The following is a 22,653-nucleotide window of genomic DNA, read 5'->3' as shown; positions in this document are numbered from 1 at the left end:
TTTCCCTCCTGACATAAAAGGTGGTTGTGGTTCAAACTGTAACTTGACTTGAGATGGAGCATCTGGCAAAATTGCTATGATGCAGTGCAAGACTGCCAACTCATGGGGGTGTGCCCCACACATAGAGCCTAAGGGTAGGCCTGGTCCGGGCAGGTCAGGTTTTTTATACTAAAATGCAAATGGATGCTTGCAGAGGAGCATGCTGATGAGGCTACCTCCCTTCTTCCCTATCCACATCCCTTGTTTTCTGCATGGCACTCAGCTCTAACAAAATGGCACATTAATAGGCTGTTGGGCACTACTGCACAGCAGAGCATTTTGCTGGTGGAGAGAAGTAGGCTTATGGATGGAGTCTCTTCTGCCCTCACAAGCTTCCTGCTCCATGGCTGATGTAACTAGAGACTGGCACCAGTCTCTGGGGGACTCCAGGATGGTGATGAGACCTTTTCTTTATCCCATCTGGAGCCTCTGTCCCAAACACCCACTACATTAACAGATGTCTCTTGACCTAAATGTCACTTACAACTCTGCTCTGGCATCTTAGGGTAGAAAGGAGAGATTTATTGCTGGTTATAGCTGGGCAAACTGGGGAAAAGGGTGGCTTCATGGTAGAAAGCTTATGCTCTGCCTCCAGGACCTGTGCCTCTCCACTCCTTGCATGGAAACACTATGTAGGTAGCATTCTATAACTACCTGAAAGGAGGTTGTAGCGAGATGGATGTCTGTCTCTTCTCCCAAGTAACAAGTGATAGAACAAGAGAAAATGACCTCAAGTGGCACCAGGGGAGGTTTAGATTGGATATTAGGAAAAACTTCTTCATTGAAGGGGTTGTCAAGCATTGAAACAGGCTGCCCAGGGAAGTGGTTGAGTCACCATCCCTGGAGGTATTTAAAAGATGTGTAGATGTGGTGCTTAGGGACGTGGTTTAGTGGTTGGACTTGGCAGTGCTAGGTCAGCGGTTGGACTTGATGATCTTAAAGGTCTTTTCCAACGAAAACAATTCTATGATTCTTGTTGGTCTGCAGCAGAGAGTGAGGAGGCTGAAAACAAATGCAGCAGTAGGCCAGGTTGCTCTGGGAGAGGTGTGAGATGAGGATGGTGGATACTGTGATACCAGAGCAAAACAATTTCGGCATCACTGCAGCTAGAACACAACTAGGATTGGAGCCCACTGCAATATTGGAATATTGCAACTCCTCACTAAACTTTCCTGTTGGAAGAGTTGACAAACCACTCCTGTGGCTTGCAATCCTCAAACCACTACAGAGAGGCCGAGGACATTTTGGAGGGTTTGTACACTGCTGAGATGGGTTTAGCAAATTAAGATAAGGGACGTATTTGCAGGTGGCTCAGGCCTCTTTCTGATAATTCTGGTGCTGTTACACATGCTGCATAGCACTTGATCGTGAGCACCCCATCTTCTGAATAAAGTCATAACCTGCTGCAGTGATGTAGAGCTCTGAAGTCACTTTTGGATAAGCCCACATAGAAGATTGCTAAGGGAAACCTGGCCCACATGGGCAGCATGGTGGTTCTGAAAGGCTTTGGATGCTGCCAAATTCAGCCTGGAGCATGAGCACCCGGCATAAAAGATGTAGCTTAACTCTAACCTATGAAAAGTAATGGCTGGAAGCAGTTCTGAAGCTTTCTTTAGATCAGCTCCAACTCTATTCTGTATTCCGTGCTGTATTATTTACATTTATTTATTTTTATATTTCAGTCAAAAACTAAACCCAAGAGAGTAAAAGCAATTTACAACTGTGTAGCAGATAACCCAGATGAGCTAACTTTTTCAGAGGGAGATATTATTGTAGTCGATGGTGAAGAAGATCAGGAGTGGTGGGTGAGTATTTTGCATTTTCCGTCAATAGACTTTGAAAGAAATAAATGAAATCTAGAAGTTGACACACACACACAAAAAATCTCATTAGTAGGGTTCACAATATACAGGGGACTTGGTCTCTTTGAGTCAGGAAATTCTTGGGGGGTGTCAGCAGTTTAAGAATCTGCTGCTGTTTCATCTTCCTTGAAGATGCTGTGTGGTGGGCCTCAGAAGACAGCTTTGTATTGTCCTAATTCTTCAGCTGATTGAGAAATGGTTTGTTCTGTGAGCTGGGAAACCATCTCAAGTATTTACACTCCAGAGCCTCATCAGCTAAAGCAAAGTCTTGAAAAACTGTTATGCATGAAAACACTCAGATTACTCTGATTGTTAGTTAGCGAATAATAGAACTTCAAATTGTGTCTACATTGACAACAATGCTGTATAAACACAAATAGATTCATGTAAACCCCAAAACTGTTGAAGCTTGATCCATCCTTTTACCTTTCAGTGATTGTTAAGAGGGGGAAGCAGAATATGGGCTGCCAGGCATTGCAGGGTGCGCTGAAATGACGTAGCAGTGGTGCTGCATTAAGAGGTGTTACTGTCAAAGAACTGCATAAACCAGAATTTGGAAAAAAAAAAAAAGTTACAGCTGAATAACATGCACCTTGTCGGACTGAATTTTCTGATAATGTTTCCCATTTGCAAAAGAAAACACCACTGCAGAAAAGATGTAGGGAGAGGCTCATCGTACTACAGGCAGGAAGGTCACTGGTATTCATTTTGGTGATGCTGAAATGCCTTTTTGAGATTAACTTGAAAAATATCTGGCCTTTTTCAGATCGGTCATATTGATGGAGATCCCAGTCGGAAAGGAGCTTTCCCTGTATCATTTGTGCACTTTATTGTTGACTAAATTGCTACTGATAACTGAAGACATTTCTCATTTCCAGCAGTCACAGAAATAAGTTTTGCTCTATTTCATTTCATCCACCGATCTGCAGACACCTTGCCAGAGCACTGCCCAAGTCCTAGGTACTGTAGCTTACTTTTTTATTGCCATCGTTCTGATGTTGGGACTCTGAAAACTGTTTTCTATGTGAAAACTTCTCACGAGCTTACACTTTAAAGAAACCCAACTCTTCCCGTATTTTTTAAGGTGAACTGAAAAGCTTTAACAATCAAAGCCCATGTAAGTGTGTGAACATCGCATTATGATGAATGTTCTTTTCAATCAATTCACTGTAATTTTCTTTTCCCTTTTGTAACACAATACAACAGTTCAGTGTTGCTTCCCCAGTCAGAGACATTGTGTGCATCTAACAGGGCAGTGAATTTATCCAATTCTCGATACCTTTTGAAGTGTTGGAACCAAAACATGCAAGCTGCTGCATAGTCCTAAATTGGACTCATTCAGCATCTTGCCATACTGGCTGTCATCCAGGATGTCAACTATTATGGAAGAAATTACTTTAATCGGGTGTCTTTGGCCAAGTAAAAGTGAAAAAGTATTTTGGTTTACCACAGGAGAAACTTCTTTCTTTCAGATTGGATGTAGATATTTGCTTAAAGTTATCTGAAATCTATGTTAGTCGTTGAACCTCCTAGTTCTAATTTTGTGAGCTTGAGACCGTTTCATTTTTCTATGCTGCACGTGTGTAGAACCTGTTTTTTGAATGTTCTTTATGTCCGTTACATCCATTTTGGTCATTTAACGTGACTACTGCTGGTTAACTACGCTATGGCAATATTAACAAGTTACTACGTTAACTCAAGGATATGAAAACTGCACTTCCTGAAATGTCCTTAACTATGATGATGGATTGCAGAGCATTTCTTACACTTGTCTCATTATAGTGTTTAGACTTTGGTTTGAAATTCTTGAATTTTCTTACATCATCCAGCAATGTGTTCACAGGGAGAACATATTTGGTGGAACACTTACCTAATTATCCTTGGTCAATAAGGTATCCGACACCTCACAAGTACACTATGTTATGTTCTGGTTTATAAAACTTGCGTGCCACTACCTTGCAAACGACAATAGTTTGCTAACTCACTCTGTATTTATATAATATACCCCCATATATGGTAGCTACACTGTTGTTAAATTTGTTTTACTAATTTGTGAACGAAGGCTAGGTCACGGATGGTTCCCAGTTGGTTGATGGAATAGAAAACATCAGTACAAATCTGACATCATTTTGATGTTTGTATATTGTGAAATTGTACCGTTTTTTGCTTATGCTACAGGAAACAACTGATGGCATAGGGTAAGAAAAATCAATGTCTAGGTCACATTGGCTTTGATCACGTTTTGTGAATATTATATCTCTAGATTTATCAAGAGAACTTTGAATTTCTGACAAATGGTGTTTAAATCGGCCGTTTCATATTGAACGGAATAGAAAGTAGGCCATGACCACGTACGCTTCTTTGGAGAAAAAACACATTGCATTAGTGCTGGAAGAGCAACACTGATCCTACCTTGTCCTGCCTCTCCTAAATGGTACAGTTGGTTGATAGCCTCTCGAACATGTGGGCACAGCCAAGCATACGCCTAACTTTCATTTTCTAGATGCTGTTGCTGCAGTATAAACGGGGAACAAACTGGAATGATTCAAGGTATTTTTGTTGCAAGTTGAAGCAAATTAGTCCGTATTTTCAAAGTTCCCAGTAAAATGATAGAAGAATAGTTTAGCACTAGTTTTATTCACTTACTGATACATTCAGTTTGCAACACTATTTTGTATGTTTCTATCCCTGATAGAGTCTAGAGAGTAAATGGGCATATTATTTTGCACAGATCTCCTAATGTACAGTATTTTTAACACAGAATCTTATAGTGTATGTAACAACTCGTAAAGTTAAACAATGATGCAAATTTTCCTTGAGTTCTGCTAGAAGAGGAATACACTTTAAAATGTCACAACCTTGTTCACTGGTCACTTCGAAACTAGGAAACTTGTAGAATACAATGTGCTAGCACTAACTGTGCAGACAGATAAAATCTCGAGGACCAATAAAGAGCAGCTAAGCAAAATTTATCCCTAGATTTTCAATGTTTCTCAAAGTTTGCTCCTCTGGCAGAGGAAGAAGAAATTCTAGAGCCTGTAGATATCTATTTATAATATAAAATTAAGAATTTTAAGTCCAAAATTTTGGCATATTTCATACAACTTTTCAAATCTGATTAAAATGACTCAAAAAAACCTGTTAATAGACAGACTATTAGGTTGCTGTGTTAACTGTTTAAAAAGGAGCAAGTGACACTTAAAATGCAGCTTAGAATGCTATGAGATGTATAATATTCAATTCAGTTGTTTTTATTTTGTTTAGTTGCAGAGCAACTGTATATATTGTATAACCTAAAATCAACTCTTATTTTCAATGTCCTGGATGCAGTGATTTATAATTAGAGCATGATTAATAAATTTTACTCTTGTTAACCAGTCAAATGTCTGGAAAAATAAAACTACTTTTAAAATCACTTCAGCTACTTCGCTTCTGTTACTCTGCATTGCTTCGGCGATATTCTTTTCAATGTATAAAACGAGAAATACAAGTAGCACTTGAGCAAAAAAATGGTACATCTTGTGGATTTTTTAATGTAGAAATGGTGTAGATGGCACACCTTAGATTAGAAGTGTAAAGCACCAAATGACTACTTATTATCACTTTGCTCCTGTTGTTTTGTTCTAGTATCTATGTTAAGAACTGAAGTCTACATTAACAAATTGTTTTTCAGACAAAGACATAGAAGCAAGTGTCAGTTTTATTTTACATTGCCACAATATTGACATTAATATACAAAACACAATTTAGGAAAAAAAATTCATGTTAAATATAAAATTCTGTATTGTCCTGGAAACTGAAGATGGAATAATTTCTTCAAGTCATGTTTGGGAATGACAAAGTACCGTGTGCAAGGTTGCATGGCTCTTTTTTGCACAGCAAGTCTTTTCCAGGGTTGTGTGTAGCTGCAGCCAGTCTGTGGTATCACAAAGGACCCCCATTTCCTCCCCACACAAAGGCCACTTGTGCTACAGTCACGTGCTGCTGAGGAAAATCAGGACTTCTCTGACATCAAAACTGAATCAAAGGCTGTAGATAACACTTTGCAAATTGCTTGTGCTTGTTCCTAAAAAAACCCAAAAAAACATGCACACTAACACTTTCCGAAGAACTTCTAAACATCTCAAAACTCATTTAAAGCAGAATGTGACCTTTATCATTCTTTTGGCAGAGACATGCAAAATGGAGTAGCACAAGTGAGATTGAATTTGATTTCTGTGGTCTGCAATGACGTGGGAAGCTGTTTTAAATGAGCTCTTTTGAAACAAGTCAGAGTTGTTAGCTTTCATCATAGCATGACACTAGCATTCAGAAAGTCAGTTCACGTGTTCCCCCACGTGTCATACTGTAGTATCTTGACAATGAATTCTCCTACTCTTTAGAGGAGATTGCTTCCCTTGCTTATAAATATGAATGCACACTCTAGTACCAGAATTGTTGCACAATCCCTCCCTGCTCTGTCTGATCTTAAGAGGTTTTTGTCTTTGAAAATACAAATGGAGGATTGTCCTTAGTAGCTACCATAGCACTCTTTAGATTGCACAGAGCTTTCTCAGGCCAATTTTCATTGGCAATTTAGGGAATGTAGGTATTTTTTCCTCAAAGCTGACCAAATGCAGTCAGCAGGGCTCTTCTCCCCTCCTCAACCAGGGCACATTTATACTCTTATTTTTAATTGAGCAATCCCCCTTCTGCCAAAAAGCCTTCACAAGGGCCTTGGGTTTTAGGATCTCCCTTTAAAATCAAAATACCAATACCTAAATTAAATACTGTAAACATAAACTCTTACCAAACTATTGCACTGATATACCCAAAGGCTGCATTCTTCAGAGGCTGCATCTGTTGTCTTCAAAGCCAGTAAACTTTTTCCTGCTCCCAGACCGTCATCATAGCAGACCATCCGTACAATTAAATAGAGAGCATGCCTATGTAACACATCCTGAAACCATGTGGCAAATAAAAGTTACTCTGGAACAGTGCAAGGGCTATTTCAGTTTTCCACATGTTTTGATTCTCTCTCTTACAAAAGAATACTTCAGATTAATTTACAGGAGAAAAGTATTCCTTGGGAAAAATTACAATTTTTTAATTGAGAGTTTAGTCAAGAATTAAAAAATTAAGTGGTAGTTTAACACAATTTCAGCTTTAATTGTTACTTGTATTTTAGAATTGCATTCATATGTGGACTACATTCCTGGCCATGCTACAAAAGCACGCACTCATTTCCCACCTGTCCTCCCTCGCCCTCTGAGTAGGACAGGTGGTAGGTACACTCTGTACCTCTGGCACAGAGGTAACTTAAAATAACTTTTTATTTTTCCAGTATTTCTTCAGTCCCCTGTCTCTGTTCTGGGAAGGGTACACATGAGAAACTGTTCCAGAAGAGGGTATGGACAAGGTCAGTTGCTTTGGGGTGAAGGGGGACTAGGTATGTGGATACAGCCAGGCCACCTGTGGCCTGAGCCACAGCATGGGGCCTGACTCTTGCAGAGATCTAGTCTGGGAGACTTCTAGCCTCCACCGCAGTTGCAGGGTTTCACCATAGTCCCTACAGGTCTGATCTTTGCCATTCCAAAAAGAGACTGGTTGATACTGTCCAGTACAAGGTCTCTGTGGACCTACCCTACACAAAGCCTTTCTTCTCAAGCCGTCCTACCCAACTGTTAATATTCATCTGGTTTATTCCAGTTGTACGACCTCTAGGGTCTTACAACTTCAAGACAGTTTTATCTTCTATGTTCATGGCATCAAACACCTTGTCCCCATCAGTAGCTGAAGGGTCTAAAGAAACACCCACTTTTACAGAAGCTGTAAAGTGGACAGTGAGCTTGATGCCGCTATGAAACCCTTGAGGGAGAGTCCTCTACTCAAATGTTGGCTGAAATCCATGAGGAGAAATTTTGTATCCTGCAGTCAGTTCTCTTTTTGACCTCTGAAATAGCTAGCTGCCTGTTCACCTGCAAAGGTAGCTACAAATCACAGAACTCTCACCTTTCCCCCAAAGTCACAAAAGACTGAATTCTTTCTATGAATGCAGAGAAAACCTTTCCATCTTGGAACTCTATGAAAATTAGGTGGACTACTAACACACTAAAATCAAATGTCAACAGTGACACAGATGCAAAAAGCCAGAATTTGGGAAATAGAATGCAATGCAATAAAATGCCAGTGCAAGCTAGCTTAATCACAGCAGGCTTTATCAGCTTGTGCATGCTTTCAGCTTGAAGCCAGAAGAATGATGGATCAAAGCCTTAAAATTACCTATTTGATCTTTATCAAAGTACAAAGGAAGTTAGAGAATAGTGTAACCTATGTTCTTAATGAGAATTAAGAATTTAGAAGGACAGCAAAAACAGAACCCAAAAGAATTCAAAGTCTGAGTAACAACTACTACACTTCCTCCTAGGCATTAGAAACAAGTGTTTTATTTTCTGAAGGGACCAAAGGAAATGTTTTGGCTCTCTTCAGAGTATTCAGCCATTGAGCAATGCTATTCACTGTCCTCATACTCGAGGCTTTTATGAACAAGCATTGCTGGGTTGTTGATGGGTCATGACTTCATAAGGGCAAGTATTTATGGTATCTGGGGCTCTGAGGGCAACCAGAAGGAAACCACATGGCTGCAATACAAAGCTACGCAAAGGCAACTGGAGGGCCCTGGGGAAGAGACCGGATTTTTATTTTTAGCAAAAAAAGCTACTTGAAGTGCACTAAAGGAAAATAAACTACATGTAGGAAATGATGCAAACAAAAAATAGGCTTGATCAATAAAGTGGAATCATGAGGCTTTAATGCTGGAGTGAACTCATACTCTTGGATTAGGAGTGCAAGGCTGGCACTTCAAAGAGGAAGACAACTCAGGTATTCTTGAAAAAAAACCATCCTTTGTTTTTTCCTCTCCACAATAACACCAACAGGAATTGCATTACTAACTCAGGCTGAGGAACCTACAGTCTTGGCCACCACAGTCATGCTACTTTTCAACGTAAGAGGATGGCAGGAGAGCCACAGAGAAAGGAAGATATGCCCAAAGAGCATAAAGGCTTGCTTGCCTTTTGTCTGGTGCTCTATCTCAAAAGGAATGGATTTTTGTCATAAATCCAACCAGGAAAATACAGAGAGTCCTGAGGAAATACGACATGAAGCATTGCTGCTGTGAGACCTTTTTTGTTTGTTTGCTTAAAACCAGAAGTCACATTTTGGTCACACAGATCATCTGTCAGACAAATAACTGAAAACACTTTTCAGCTCTCACCAAAAAGACAGTTTGCTGTGAATCACTTACATACTGATCAGATGTTGAAACTTTAATGCCATATTTGGAAACTCCCATAATAAACTCCTCTTCACCTGGAACAAAAGGTAACTTTCCATCTTGCTTTGGAGGGAAACAAACAAAAGCCTTTAGTGCAGACAGAAGAACATAAACAATAAAGATACATAACAGAAAATGTGTTTGTGTACTTCAGTCCACTGGATCAGCAACATGGCTAACCCTGCTCATACCTTGCTGTGTGCAGTCTGCCTGCCACTCTTACACTTGTCCAATCTCTTAATGTTACGTGAAATATATTCAGGGGAGGTTCAGACTGGACATTATGAAGCATTTCGTTACTGAGAGGGTGGTCAAACACTGGAACAGGCTTCCCAGAGAGGTGGTCAATGCCCCAAGCCTGTCAGTGTTTAAGAAGCATTTAGGCAATGCCCTTATTTTAATAACATGCTTTAACTTTTGGTCAGCCCTGAAGTGGTCAGGCAGTTGGACTAGATGACGGTTGTAGGTCCCAACTGAAAGTATTCTATTCTATTCTAAATATTACATGATTCCAGAAAGGAATTTATCATCTCAGGGGCAAATCCGGCCCTGTGGTTAAATCAAATGGGCTGAAAAATAACGCACGCCCTGTCGTGCTGCACTGACCCTGGGTGATCTATGTTCCACACTGGCAGCAATTTTGTTATTTGACTGTAAATATAGTTTTAGCATATATTCAGATACCTGGCATGTCAAGTTGCTGTAAGATAAACAGACATTCTGTGCTTTTAAAGACACAAATGATCAGCTACCTAATGAGAATAACCAGTTACAGCTTTTAGTACAAAAATAAGTACAAGCAACCAAAGTTTGGCAAGGATGACCCAAATATTATTGAGGTTTATAAGTGTTTATAAGCAGAAACTTGACATTTTCCTCTACGAGAAAACTTCTACAGTACTGAGGAAATCTGGAGGAGATACTCCTTCCTGGATACTAATCCTAACAGCGCTGAGGACTATATAACAACTATCAGTTGGGATACTTGTTCAGTAATGACTCATGAGCCTGTTTCTTCAGAACAGCTTTTTGGGTGCATCTTCTCCAGTTACTCGATAGGATGGAATTGAGTATGACAGCTTTTGAGATTCATAGCTTCATGGTTTTTTAAAGTAAGCTACTGCATTCTAGTAAGTCTAAGATGTACAAAGAAAGATGTCAGATCACGTCATAGTATGAAAGAAATACACATAAGTGTCACATGTTCTGACATTGTTAGTACTGTCTTTTGTAACCCACTTACCTGTGCAACATCTATGTAATTTATCAAGTCCAATGGCCCTTCAAGATTTTTGCTCTCATTATATTTCAGTTTTTCAATGGCACCAACATATTTAACTCTGAATTCTGCACATGCATCAGAATTACTATTGCTTTGTCCTGCAATAAAATAAAAAAAAGGGATTCTGAAGAATTCCAGAACAGTAGTGCTATTCTAATTGGTGTTATCAGGGCTAACTTAGTAAATTCTGTAATTTTTGCAGACTTTCATCAAACACTTACCCTTACTGCAGTATATTAACTCCTGTCTTTAATGAACTGTTCTGGGTTGATTCAGAACAGCCCTTGGTAAAGGCAACAGTTTCATATGAATCCATGATACAGCATTGTTTATACTAATTCAAATTTGGAGTTAACAACCTTAAATCAGGAAACATAGAAAAGCTGATTTGGCTTTTATATATATATATTTTTTTTTTTTTAAATTAACTGTTTGGTCCAACAGTGATGTGCTGTGATCTGCTGAGCAAGAACAAGTAAAATCAAATTGATTTCCCTTATTTCAGTGCAAATGTAAACTTAGGAAAGCATGAAACAGAGCTTCCAAAAAGTTATACTGGATTTATGCTGGGTAACAGACTGGTAACGCACCTAAGTCTTTCTTACTCAGACACTTTACTTCAAAAACAGTGACTTAAGCTTAGATGAATCATTAATACTTTAGAAGCCTAGAGCTAAGCACGCATTAGTCAACAGGCTAACAGATTCACTCATGATTATTAAAAGTTAATTAAAAACCTTTTCCATTTTCTGCTCTTTGATACAAACACACATAAAGTTAATCCTGCTCCATACATATCTGCTCACACTCTGATTACATACCTGAACTTTTCGTGGAGTCTGTATCTAGACTAGCCACAGTACTAGACCTGGAAAGTCCTCCAAGACTGGAATCTACAGACTAAGAAAAAAAGCAGTATCATCAGAAAGTTACTGAGAAAATATGAACAATTCACTTTCAGATGCCCTGCCTCAACTCCTTTATTAAAATAAACTAGTGTTGATGTTCTAATTACTTAAGCAGCACTGCAAAATGGGGAGAAAAAAACCATACCACCACCTATTTCTTTCCTGAAGTTATCTTTCTGCCTCAATGTAGATTAGATTGATATAAATGCAGCAGGAACCCTTGAGAAGTCCACAGATATTTTGAAAGAAGGAGGAAATAAAAGAAAAAGAGAAAATGAACCTTAAGGTTATGTCCAGACTTTTCTGGTACTGCATCTTAACTTGAAGAAATTGACAACTACATGCTTGTCACCAATGCTTGAAATAACATAGCAGTGCAAGGGAAGTGAAACGGCACCTTGGAAAATCCAGAATATTCAACTGATCATTCCAAAACCTATCAGACAAAATGGACACATTATTCAAAACGAAGAATACTTTTCAGAGATACCGAGTAACCAACTAGTACTGAAGAATAAACTCATTCTTGCTACCTAGCACCAGGCATCTTCTTAAATACAGTATTTATCACTACAGAACAAACGTACTGCTTTTTCCTCCAAACCCTAATATGTGCTGCCAGAAGCTCTTGTGTTCGTGGGCTTCACTATGGAAGCAATCAAGCAGTCATCTCAGAACACAAGGGCTTTAAAATTCATTGTTTTTTTGAACTCTCATAATACAATCTGAAGAATGATAGTAGAAAGTTTTCCTTGTGGAACATGGCATTTTATGGAACCACTGAACTGTCAACTTGTAACAAATGAAAAGCGCTTCCATAAACAGAGTATATATCAAATTCAGCTTACCTTGCTTTTAGTACTGATTTCACTGCTTTGTGAGCTGCTGCTGCTGTGTCGTTTTTTTCCTTTTCTAAACATTTTTTCATAATTGGATCAAGGGAGATTTCCTAGTTAAGAAAAATAAAAATTAAAGCTCTCATATCATCAAGAGAAGGAGTTCCTGGCAAACATCAGAGTGACTGTGTCCAAAGTGGACAAAAACTGGAAACTAGTAAGCTACTGACTCTCAGAATTGAACTGGGAATGTTCCTCTGCTGCTCTTCATGTGTCATGGGGGAAAGTCCCTCAAGCTTTCTGCTAAAACTTCCCTACCCTTCTAATTCATCAAAAAAATGCTGCTACCTAGTTTACAGGGCTGCTGCAAAGATCAGTTTCTAATGCACATAAAGATATACATTTAGAAACACGACAAAATTTAAAATTTATATTCCCACTTAAAAACATTAAATGATTCTTATTTGTAACTACAATATAAGTGCCCTACAAAGCGCATCCAATGCAATCCCTGCTCAAAAGATTATGCTCCCATTCAAAAACCCAACCAACCAACCAACAACCCCCCCACACTAACCCTACTTCTGCAGAACTAGTGATTGCAATACTGCTAGGAGCAACCATTACTACTTAACATATTCATGAAAATTAAAGCAAGAAGCATGTTACATTTACTGCCTTAGAACTGAGTTACTGGAAGTTCTGAGAGTATTCCAGAAGCATTTTTCCTCTATCTGCCCTACTACTTCAATTCCTTCACGTAAAGTAACATTTATCTGGTCTATGTCATGAAGCAAGATGCTGGCTCCCAGTCAGGGAGTGCCAAAACCCTATTTCTCAGCTTCAGAGAAGAATATTCTAATTACAAAGCTTCAGAAATTTTGAGCAGGTGGAAGATAAAGGACAAAGGAGGAGGACAGCCTACTGAAGACAGCTCACACTGCAGAAAATAATAGAAGATGCACAAGGAGGAGCTTTGATCTGCGATGCAGTGCTGGATTACAGTCCCCAGGCTGCTGTTGGGTTTGTCTTTAAGCAAACACTTGGTCCCTGGCAGACCAAAAGCCACCACCCTCAGCGGCAAGTGGTGCAGCAAGACAGAGTGGTACCCAGCACACCCACGCCCCTCTGGGCTCCCTCCAGCCACCAGCATGGACCTAGCAGCCCCTCCTTCAGTGCAGCACCTGCCAGAACACAACCAATTTTGCCGATTCTGCCCGTAGTCCCTGAGGAATGCACAACTTAATATACATCATTTCACAAGCTTTCTTAATACATTAGACAATTAAGGAGCGCTCAGCAGTTCCTTGCTTAGCACACTCATTTTCTGCGGTGCACGCTTTCCACCGCGGGTGCAGGAAGCACTGAGTCCTGCTTCAGACTCCGGGTTCTGCGGCGGGGTGAGGCGCGGAGAAGCCAAGCAGGGTAGCACCGTACCCCGCGGCTTGCTTTTCTTCCTGTTTCTACCTCCAGCCCCAAATGATAACATGAAAAATGATAAAACGGTAAACCCGCTTCCTACAGAACGCCGAGACGCAGAGTCCCCGGTGGCTGCCGCCGGGAAAGGCAGGAGCGCGGCCCCCGCCACAGCAGGCAGCACCAAGCGGCCGTTTGGCTTCCTCCAGCCGAGGGCCCAGCGCTCCCTCTGCAGCCCACCCCCGCTTTCCGAGGACGCTTAGCGTCAGCCCCTTCCTCCCGGCACCGCTGCCGAAAACCTCAACGAGCTCCACACCTGGGACAAAACCTCACCCGGGAACGCCTGCACCCCGCTCGTCGCTGCCGACCCCTCACCTCAGCCCGCGGCCCACACGCACGAATCCTTCCGGGTCGCTCGGCCCCGCAAGCGCATGTGCGGCGGGTAGGAAGCGGAAGGCGGGTGGGGGGGACAGGTGCTGGCGGCGGACAGTGCCGGGCGGCGCCGGGGCTCCCACAGCTACTATGTCGGCCAAGCGGAAAGCCGAGGCCCTGATCCCGGCGGAGGAGAGCGATCAGCTGCTTATCCGGCCCCTGTGAGCGCCCGGGGCGGGCGCGGCGGCGGGAGCCGCGCGTTAGGACTAGGGGAGGCGGCGGGGCTGGGGGCCGCTGGGCCGCAAGCAGGCAGGCCAGGCCAGGCCAGGCGGGCAGGGCAGGGCAGGGCAGGGCAGGGCAGGGCAGGCAGGTAGAAGCCCCGGTAGAAGCCCCGTCCTGCGGGGGTGAGTGTGTGCCCGCGGTCGTGGGCCGGCGCCTCCCCCGGGCACCGGCTGTGCTGTCGCGACAGGGGAGGCGGGAGCGTGCACTGGGCAGCCTGAGCGAAACGTTGTTCCGGGCGTTGAAAGCCCGAGCTACTCTTTTTTTTGGTTTGTTTTACCCTCTTGGTTTTTCGTTGCTTGCTTTTCCAACGAGCGGGCAGCCTGCAGCCTCCGGAGTAGCTGTCATACTCGGTTAGAAGGATTGTGCCTTTTCCTTACGCAATAGTGAAGTGTTGTCTGAGCAAAAACCATCTCTCTTCCATTTTGCACCTCGACAGCGTTGTGGGTTTTGTAGTATTTTAAGTTGAATTATTTTCTCTGGTGAGGATGCCAGTGAGGGTGTTTGCGGTCTTGAAGAAGTCTTCTGACTTGAAGATGCTACCTCAAGCTTATTCAGCCCAAGGAAATTTCCCATTCGTTATACATCTCAATACTTTGAGACTTGAGTGTGCAGGCATGCAATAAAAACCAGAAGAGACCAAAATAATTTCCCCAAACAGATTCCTTTTGTTTCTGCATTAAATAGGGTCTCATTTCCATTGAGGTAAATATAACTGTTCAGTTACTTTAAATATCTGAGCTTAAAAGGACTGTGTAGTCATTATTTCTACACAGAAAAATATTCCCACTAGAGGTATCCAATACTCAGTTACACCTATACAGTGTGAGTTGTTTTAATTTTGATGACTTTGATATCCTTTTGCAGAGGTGCTGGCCAAGAAGTAGGAAGGTCATGCATTATTCTGGAGTTTAAAGGAAGAAAAATAATGGTAATTATTGCATGAATGTATTTGTATGCCCTCTCATTACAATACTTGAGCTCACAAAAAGACGTTACAGGTTAAATTCAGTCTCTGCATTGGTCAGCCACTGTGCTAGAAGAGGCATGTTTTGTAGTTTTCTGGAATAATATAGCGTATGTGATAGTAGGCATTATAGAGGCTGTCCTGTAAAATAAATCCACATCCCCAAACAGAATGTATGTGTCTGAAGTGTGGAATCTAAATTTTACGCATATTAGGTTTCAGTGGAACCTAAGGCTAATGTTTACGAGCTATTATGTGTAAACAGTCACCTGTAAACACATGTTCTCTTTCCCTTTTCCAGCTGTCTTTTCAGATGGTGACTGAAATAACTAGCATACACTGGTTCTGTATATTCAAGTGGTGTTGAAGTGTGAATGAAGGCTTGCATAGATACAAAAATCATATACAAAGACTGGGATCTTTGGAAAGGTGTTCACTTTCCCAGTGGAGATAAGTCATTTAGACAGAAGCCTGAGATGTGAAATCCTGTGCTAAAAGCAATGTTTAAAGAAAAAATACTTTTTTTGCATGATGCTAAAAGTTACCGGGTACTAGTAACTATATTTTAGACCAAAATGGAGGAAGGTTTTTTATATATTAACTTACCTTCATTTTTCAGCTTGATTGTGGAATCCATCCTGGCCTGGAAGGAATGGATGCTCTTCCATACATTGATTTGATAGATCCTGCTGAGATTGATCTCCTCCTAATTAGTCAGTAAGTTGCACCTAAAAGAAAAAATATACTGAGGTCATGGTCTGAGCTATGTTTACTTGTACGTTATTAAAAGAAGCTGAGAATAGGTGTTAGATGGTAATGGCATGGCAAAATTTTAGTTTCCACTTTTTTTTAAATTAAGGATGTTCAGTCACTTTTGATGTTACAACTCTCCTCTGAGCTCGCTGTGATGTCTTACTTTTTTATAACCTAGCCTGCTTTAACACCATTGTGACAGCTTCTAGAATGATTTTTCTACATAAAGACTGCAGAAAAGTATTGTTTGTGGTTTTTTTCTCGATTGGCTTTGAATGAAAAAGGTTCTCAGAGACTTACACAAGCTTCGAATGTGGTTTAAATATTGCTTAGTGGCTGAGAGACAAGGAGAGCCCTTTCTAAATAATTTAACCAGTCATAACTAGGTCTTTATAAAATCCTGAGTTTTCATGGTATGTGCTTGTTCTACCTATATTTCAAAAGTACTTCCTTAAGATAGGTCAAACTAGAAGTGTGGCCAAATAATTTTATTTTAGTAGTTCATGTTTTATTCCATAGTGTCCAACATGAAAGCTTAGCATCACTTTTGTTAGTTTTCTTGTATCTTTGACATTTATTATGTTCCTAGTTCCTGTTACTGTTCTCTCTCTAAATTTATACGTAAATTGCAAAAAAAGTTAATTCTGAAATTATATGGGTAAAACCTTTGTGATTAATGGAGAATTTGCTGTATTACTTTTATTTCTCTTGGTTGTGTTTCTAGTCGCTAGTGTACAGAATATAGACTGACATAGCTAACAACAAGGTTGAAAATGATCTTTCTGGATTTTCGTGATGCTCCGTTAATCCAGTGAAGTAGTGAAATATATGAGATATATATTAGTGTTGTGTAATGTTAACATATTAATTGGATTTGTGTGTCTATTTTAAGTTTCCATTTAGATCACTGTGGGGCTTTACCATGGTTTTTGCAGAAAACAAGTTTTAAAGGAAGGACATTTATGACTCATGCCACAAAAGCTATTTACAGATGGCTTCTTTCAGACTATGTAAAAGTCAGGTAAGCTGACCTGTGGGTTGTCTCTTCAACTCCTTAATTATTTCACCTATATATCCAGTAGGAAACTTAAGATGAAGCCACCAAAGGTGGCTGGATGAACCTGGATGTTGCCACAAGTAGCAATGTTATAACTGAGTTAGAAGTAATGAATCATCTTACTGCCTCATGGATAATGTGTTTCTCAAATAATTTCCTATCAATAAACAAAAATTAAAAAATCTTTCCTTCTTTTCTCTCATTCTTTTCATTTGCCTTTTTTGGAGCTTTAATACTATCCTTTCCCGCCCCCCCCCGAGTCTGTCTCTCTTAAGACACTCTTTTGTTCTCGTGCTTTTTAATGTCTATTTTTTCTTAAGCTTCACAGAAGTAGTGATTTTTAAAACCCTACAGATACAAATCACTCTTCAGGACAAGGTCAAATTAAATATTAAATATGCAAAGAGTGCTCTGTTACTTACCTGTTGTTGGGGTTTTTTCTCAACTCAGCAGGTTCTAGTTTGGGTCAGCAACCTGACAAACAATCCTCTTGTAACTTGTTTGCTCTGCACCAATGGGAAACGTATGGTTTAGTTTGGGTTTTGAGGACTGTTACAAGTTAAGTGGCAGATCTCTGTCCAGGCCTGGGAATCTGTCAGTACAAATGCAGAGCAGCTCCTAAACTGAAAAGACTATTCTAGTGTGGCCTTTCAAAAGAAAGATTCTTTAACTCTGCTTAGGTGAACTGCATTAGAGTGCCTTGATTTCTAATGTCGGAGATGTAGCGTTACTGAATGGAAATTTTACTGTCAGTGGGGAAAAATCCAGGAAGGGGGTTTTTTTCCAACTGTTATATAATCTAAGCTGGTAAGATGAGCTGATATTTAGCCATTTCACTTATATCCAGTAATATATCAGCGGATGACATGCTATATACAGAAACAGACCTTGAAGAAAGCATGGACAAGATTGAGACCATCAACTTCCATGAAGTGAAAGAGGTGGCAGGAATCAAATTCTGGTGTTACCATGCAGGCCACGTTCTGGGAGCAGCCATGTTTATGATTGAAATAGCTGGTGTGAAGGTATTTTCTTTTTATTTTAAAGTTGGAATCAAGCCTGAATTCTGAGTCATTAATTATTTATTATTGTCTGTTAAGCCCCACCACTGTGGCTGGAGTTGTCAAATAGACTTGGACTCAAGTCAGGGTGGGAGGCCTTGACTTAGAGTATGTATTTTCTCATTGATGAGAACTAGCAAGTGACACATGTTTGGATTTTATGTCTCAGACTTGGAACCAGTAAACATGTAGTTTTCCATGCTTGTCCACTCAGAGGTAGCTGATAGCTGAGGCAGTCTTATGAAAGCTGCATTTTAGTAAAATGTATAAACAGGTATTTGGGTTTGTAATTCTGATTTATCATGTCTGCCTGAGTGCTTAAATGGCATTTGTCAAAGTATGCAAATTATACTTTTCTCATAATGTTTTTGTACTAACGTACCTAAATAAATAGGATATTATTAATTTTAGGCACACAAAGATTAAATAATTCATCATATAATCACAGGCAGCACTGTGTCAAAACCAGATACTTGAAATTCTCATGAATTGGAGTTCAGTAGGATAATCACTGCCCAAGAAAAGTTTCATACAGCCTTGAAGAGGGAAGAGAGATGGTGGTCCTGAGGCTTGCTGTCTAGTAGGACTGTGTTCATGGTTTATAATGATTGAGAATTATAAAAGTTTAAAGTTTAAAAAATTTATAGAAGTAGAACTGAATTTACAATGATTATAATAAAATTTAGATATATTACTGCCTTTTTTTTTTTGGTTGGTTGGGTTGGGTTTTTTTTTTTTTGATTAAGGCATGATGGAGAAAGATTCCCTCTTACTATGCATGACTCAAATGGGTTAGGTTTTAATATCCATTATTTTCTTTAATTCCCTGTGAAGCAAATGAGAAATGTGATAGTGGATTCCCTGTAGACCAGTTATCTGCTGTTGCTGACTATATGTTTTGTTATTATTCACATTTTCATCAACTGTTAAGTAAAAAATGTTCAGTTTTGAAACCATCATTTTGGGCATATAGAGCTGCGTTCCATCCTGCAGTTAAGGATCCATTAAAAATTACTAACAGTTATGAATTACTTCTTGGTGTAATGGGGAACATGAACGTTTGGAAAATGTGCTAGATTACAGGCTTTTTTTTTTAGTACCAGAAAATGTTAGAAGACTTTAATAAGTGACTTTATTGGATTAGTCGTTATATTTGCATTCTGATATGTAAATGAAGTTTTATCTACTTTTTACTTCCATCTAGGACCTGATGTATTTTGTTATATCAATTTTTACTTCTTAATGGGCAGTGCATGTATGCAAAAGGCTGAAAATGGCACCTTTATATTTCAAACGAAAAACAAAATCTTAAAAAGTGTTTACCTAGTTCTGTTGGAATTACGGTATTGCTTGAAATACCTTTACTTATTGTGGTTAAAATATTTGTATTGTAGTACTACTGACCTAATATTGTAAGCACTGTCCACATTAGAAGAGTCTTTAGTCAAATTACAAGTGACTTTGTTATCATAAATTCCACAAAACCATCTTTGCTTTAAAAATATAATTCCTATACAACAGCTTCTTAAAGACTGCTGACCTTGTAGAACCTGTAATCAAAATAACTGCTTCTCTTTGTCTCCAATAGCTTCTATATACAGGTGATTTCTCAAGACAGGAAGACAGACATCTGATGGCAGCCGAGATTCCCAATATTAAACCCGATATTCTTATAATTGTAAGCTTTATAAACTTTTTTCTTTATATTAGTAATTAAATATAAATATGTATAGGGGTATTAACTAAAGCTAAAATGGAATGAGAAAGACAGTGGAGATTTAATGGTGGTATGTGATTTTTTTTTTTTGTTAAATATCCAAACGCTTGGGTGTTCAGAACACTCCAACATTACTTTTCACTGTATTAAAAAGTCTAATTTTTGTTTCATAATTCTTCTGATGAAGTTCCTTAAGCCTCTAGACAATCCTTTTCAAGATGGGAGATTTATTAGGTTTCAACTTGTGTTTGCTAGATGTATCGTACAAACCCCAATTTAGACAGATATCTTTCTTTAGTAGATCCTAAGCTATTTCCAACTGTGTTTATTGAGGATTTGTCCTGGGTGGAGGTGCCCTGCATGTTATTCTGTATTTTTGTTTTGTTTTCTGACCAAAATGGTTTTATTCTGAATCCATGTTTGGAAAATCAGCAGCTCAGGGGAAACTTTAGAAGTAATGGTTTTATCTGGAAACAAACAGCGGGATCTTTCAGAGTAACACTTAAAATTATTTCATTTATGATGTCCCTGATGTACTTTATGTAACTGATCATTTCATTTTAAGTCACATCAAAATCTTGTACTTTGTGTAATTCCTATACTTTAGACTAGATGTTTGTAAACTGTGGCACACATACCACTAGTGAGCCATGTTAATGTGATAACCCCTTCATCAAAGCAGTGGCAGCATTTCCAGTTAGGAAAAGAAGTATGTTAAATTTGAAACCTCTTAAAAGAAGAATCAACATTATAGTTCTAACTTTTTTTTTCTTTCCCCCTTTTTTTTTTTTTTTTTTTACCCTAACAGGATCTGTCTCTCCATATTGGTGGGAGGAGTTTTGGGGAGGGAAAATTTTGGTATTTTATCTTGGTGGAGGTGGTTATGGGAATTCGGGGGTGGGTTTGATTTTTCCCTCTTCGCCATGTTAACACCACTATGGTTTTCTGCATTTTCTTGTTGGATTCAGAAGAGAAGATCAAGAATTAGTCTCTATGTCAGTAATTTTAATATTTGTTTTCCCTATATGTAGGAATCAACGTATGGTACTCATATTCATGAAAAAAGGGAAGAACGAGAGGCAAGATTCTGTAATACTGTTCATGACATTGTAAATAGAGGAGGTAGAGGTCTTATTCCTGTGTTTGCCCTGGGTCGAGCTCAAGAACTGCTTTTAATTTTAGGTACGTACCTTCCCAGCCTCTCTTAATAAAAGGCATATGAAGTTAAATGTGAATGTTTTCATGTGCGGTCTTTCAGATATAATAATTTTTTAAACAACTCGTCAGCCATTTTCCAGCGTGTTAATTACCTGAGAATATATAATACATGTTTGTTCAAATCCAAAAAATCCAATAAACCAACCAAGGCAGCTCTGCTTTGTGAGGTAGGACGGAGACCGAGAAAGGAAAGGGTAATGACATGATAATATATGCTTGACTTTTGAATCTTGTTGAACCAGGATTTCAGCAAATAGGGACTATTATTACAGATCGAAAACTAAGCAATTACAGCAACTGTTCTGATTAAACTGTACTGCTGAAAAAAGGTGTATTTCGTTCCAAAGTTTCACTATTTTTGCCCTTTAATTCACAAACCTGTATGAAGAAGTCTTTATGGGAAAAGCTGAAAGACCCTAACAGACACTTCTAGCATTTCTAAAGTCCTAGTGATAATGGAAAACAAATTAGGCTTTATTAAGAAGAGCAGACATGGGAGGGGGGAATTAGAATTGATCATAACAAGCCACTTCACATAAAATCTATAGGTAGTTGTTACAAGGTACTTCAGATAAAACAGTTTTTAAATAAATTATTTCCAGGCTTCTTTGCTTCCTTTTAGCCCACTGTACTAGGTACGTGATTTTTCACTAGTCTTTTTGCTCATGCAAATGCTGACAAGATCAAAAGATAACTATCTCAAAATTAAAATAGCCATTTTTAAGGGTGTCGAATCTTAAGTGTTACCTAAAATACTTGAAATTCTTCTCGCTTTCCATTTCAGTTTAGCTCAACATTAAAAAGTAGGTTTTTTTCAAAATGTGTTATTGGTCTATTCAAATGTTAGTAAGAAATTTGGGTCTAGTCATGGGGTAGTATTTGATGTTGTAGGATTATCATTGAGGGTTTATAGAGGAGATAAAACCTGAACATTTTAAATCTTGTGTAGCCATTAGTTTGTAATTTGTTGGCCACTCCTTCCTGTGTGTACATACTAAAGTGAGTTTCTAAAGATAAGCTTGAAAATACATCTAGTAAAGCTAGACGTGCAATTGGATGCTTAATTAGGTAGAAAATGCAATTGCATCTCACCTGCCTACATAATTGAGCCCACAGGCCTCTGTGTGTGTTTTTCTTCTTTCCATAAGTGTCTGACAAATAAAATACTGGATTATGGTATAGAAAATTATGATGATGGGTGCAGTCTTTTAATGTTACTGTAAGTCCTGCTGTTAGTTATCTTTTATTGGCTGTTTCCACCTCACACTTGAGTTTATTAAGATATTCATGGCAGTGAGCCTCTCTAACATGTTCTGAAAAATCTTTGTCTACAGGTCAAAGCTGTTAGGATAAAGCCATATCATTTTCAATGTACAAATATATCCAAAAGAGCATACTGCTCTTTTTGGATGATTGTTCCCCAGTTATGCAATGTAAATATGTTTTAGACTAGCAGAACTGTATCCAAGAGGGAAAACAAATAAGTTATGTTTGTACAGCTGCATTCAGATCTCTTCTTTGTGTTTAGTGAAGGTCATGGCTACTGTCATCAGTGATAAAATAAGTTGTGG

At 39.2% G+C, this 22,653-nt stretch overlaps 3 protein-coding genes across 18 annotated transcripts in view; 2 read left to right on the top strand and 1 right to left on the bottom strand.

Moving 5' to 3' along the window:
- Positions 1 to 5,316, top strand: part of ASAP2 (ArfGAP with SH3 domain, ankyrin repeat and PH domain 2) — a 96,688-nt gene extending 91,372 nt beyond the window's left edge. For all 4 annotated transcript variants that reach the window (XM_054820180.1, XM_054820181.1, XM_054820182.1 and 1 more), the window contains 2 exons: positions 1,722 to 1,844; positions 2,668 to 5,316. In XM_054820180.1, the coding sequence (XP_054676155.1) occupies positions 1,722 to 1,844; positions 2,668 to 2,742 (198 nt within the window). In that variant the 3' untranslated portion in view covers positions 2,743 to 5,316. The remainder of the gene's footprint in view (positions 1 to 1,721; positions 1,845 to 2,667) is intronic.
- Positions 5,317 to 5,583: 267 nt separating this feature from the next.
- ITGB1BP1 (integrin subunit beta 1 binding protein 1) lies at positions 5,584 to 14,133 on the bottom strand. Of its 13 annotated transcripts, none has more exons than XM_054820200.1 (7): positions 14,034 to 14,133; positions 12,255 to 12,355; positions 11,320 to 11,398; positions 10,460 to 10,596; positions 9,187 to 9,303; positions 6,691 to 6,840; positions 5,584 to 5,967 (listed from the first exon to the last, which is right to left on the bottom strand). In XM_054820200.1, exons 2-7 carry the CDS (start codon positions 12,324 to 12,326, stop codon positions 5,896 to 5,898), a joined length of 627 nt encoding a protein of 208 aa, XP_054676175.1. In that variant the 5' UTR covers positions 12,327 to 12,355; positions 14,034 to 14,133; the 3' UTR covers positions 5,584 to 5,895. The 13 variants fall into 13 exon arrangements, 11 of the variants coding, with proteins under 11 accessions (XP_054676175.1, XP_054676173.1, XP_054676177.1 ...); XM_054820198.1 differs by having other exon boundaries at positions 13,992 to 14,087; XM_054820202.1 differs by having other exon boundaries at positions 9,187 to 9,279; positions 13,992 to 14,087.
- The window catches only part of CPSF3 (cleavage and polyadenylation specific factor 3), a 23,396-nt gene continuing 14,837 nt past the window's right edge, over positions 14,095 to 22,653 (top strand). Inside the window, exons 1-7 of the mRNA XM_054820184.1 lie at positions 14,095 to 14,251; positions 15,177 to 15,240; positions 15,896 to 15,993; positions 16,922 to 17,050; positions 17,934 to 18,111; positions 19,736 to 19,825; positions 20,896 to 21,046. Of these exons, the coding sequence (XP_054676159.1) occupies positions 14,181 to 14,251; positions 15,177 to 15,240; positions 15,896 to 15,993; positions 16,922 to 17,050; positions 17,934 to 18,111; positions 19,736 to 19,825; positions 20,896 to 21,046 (781 nt within the window). The 5' untranslated portion in view covers positions 14,095 to 14,180. The remainder of the gene's footprint in view (positions 14,252 to 15,176; positions 15,241 to 15,895; positions 15,994 to 16,921; positions 17,051 to 17,933; positions 18,112 to 19,735; positions 19,826 to 20,895; positions 21,047 to 22,653) is intronic.

This window comes from Grus americana, chromosome 3, assembly GCF_028858705.1.
Source record: "Grus americana isolate bGruAme1 chromosome 3, bGruAme1.mat, whole genome shotgun sequence".
Lineage (NCBI taxonomy): Eukaryota > Metazoa > Chordata > Aves > Gruiformes > Gruidae > Grus > Grus americana.
Note: the sequence above shows the minus strand (reverse complement) of the source record. Positions and strands in the feature narration are given on the sequence as shown.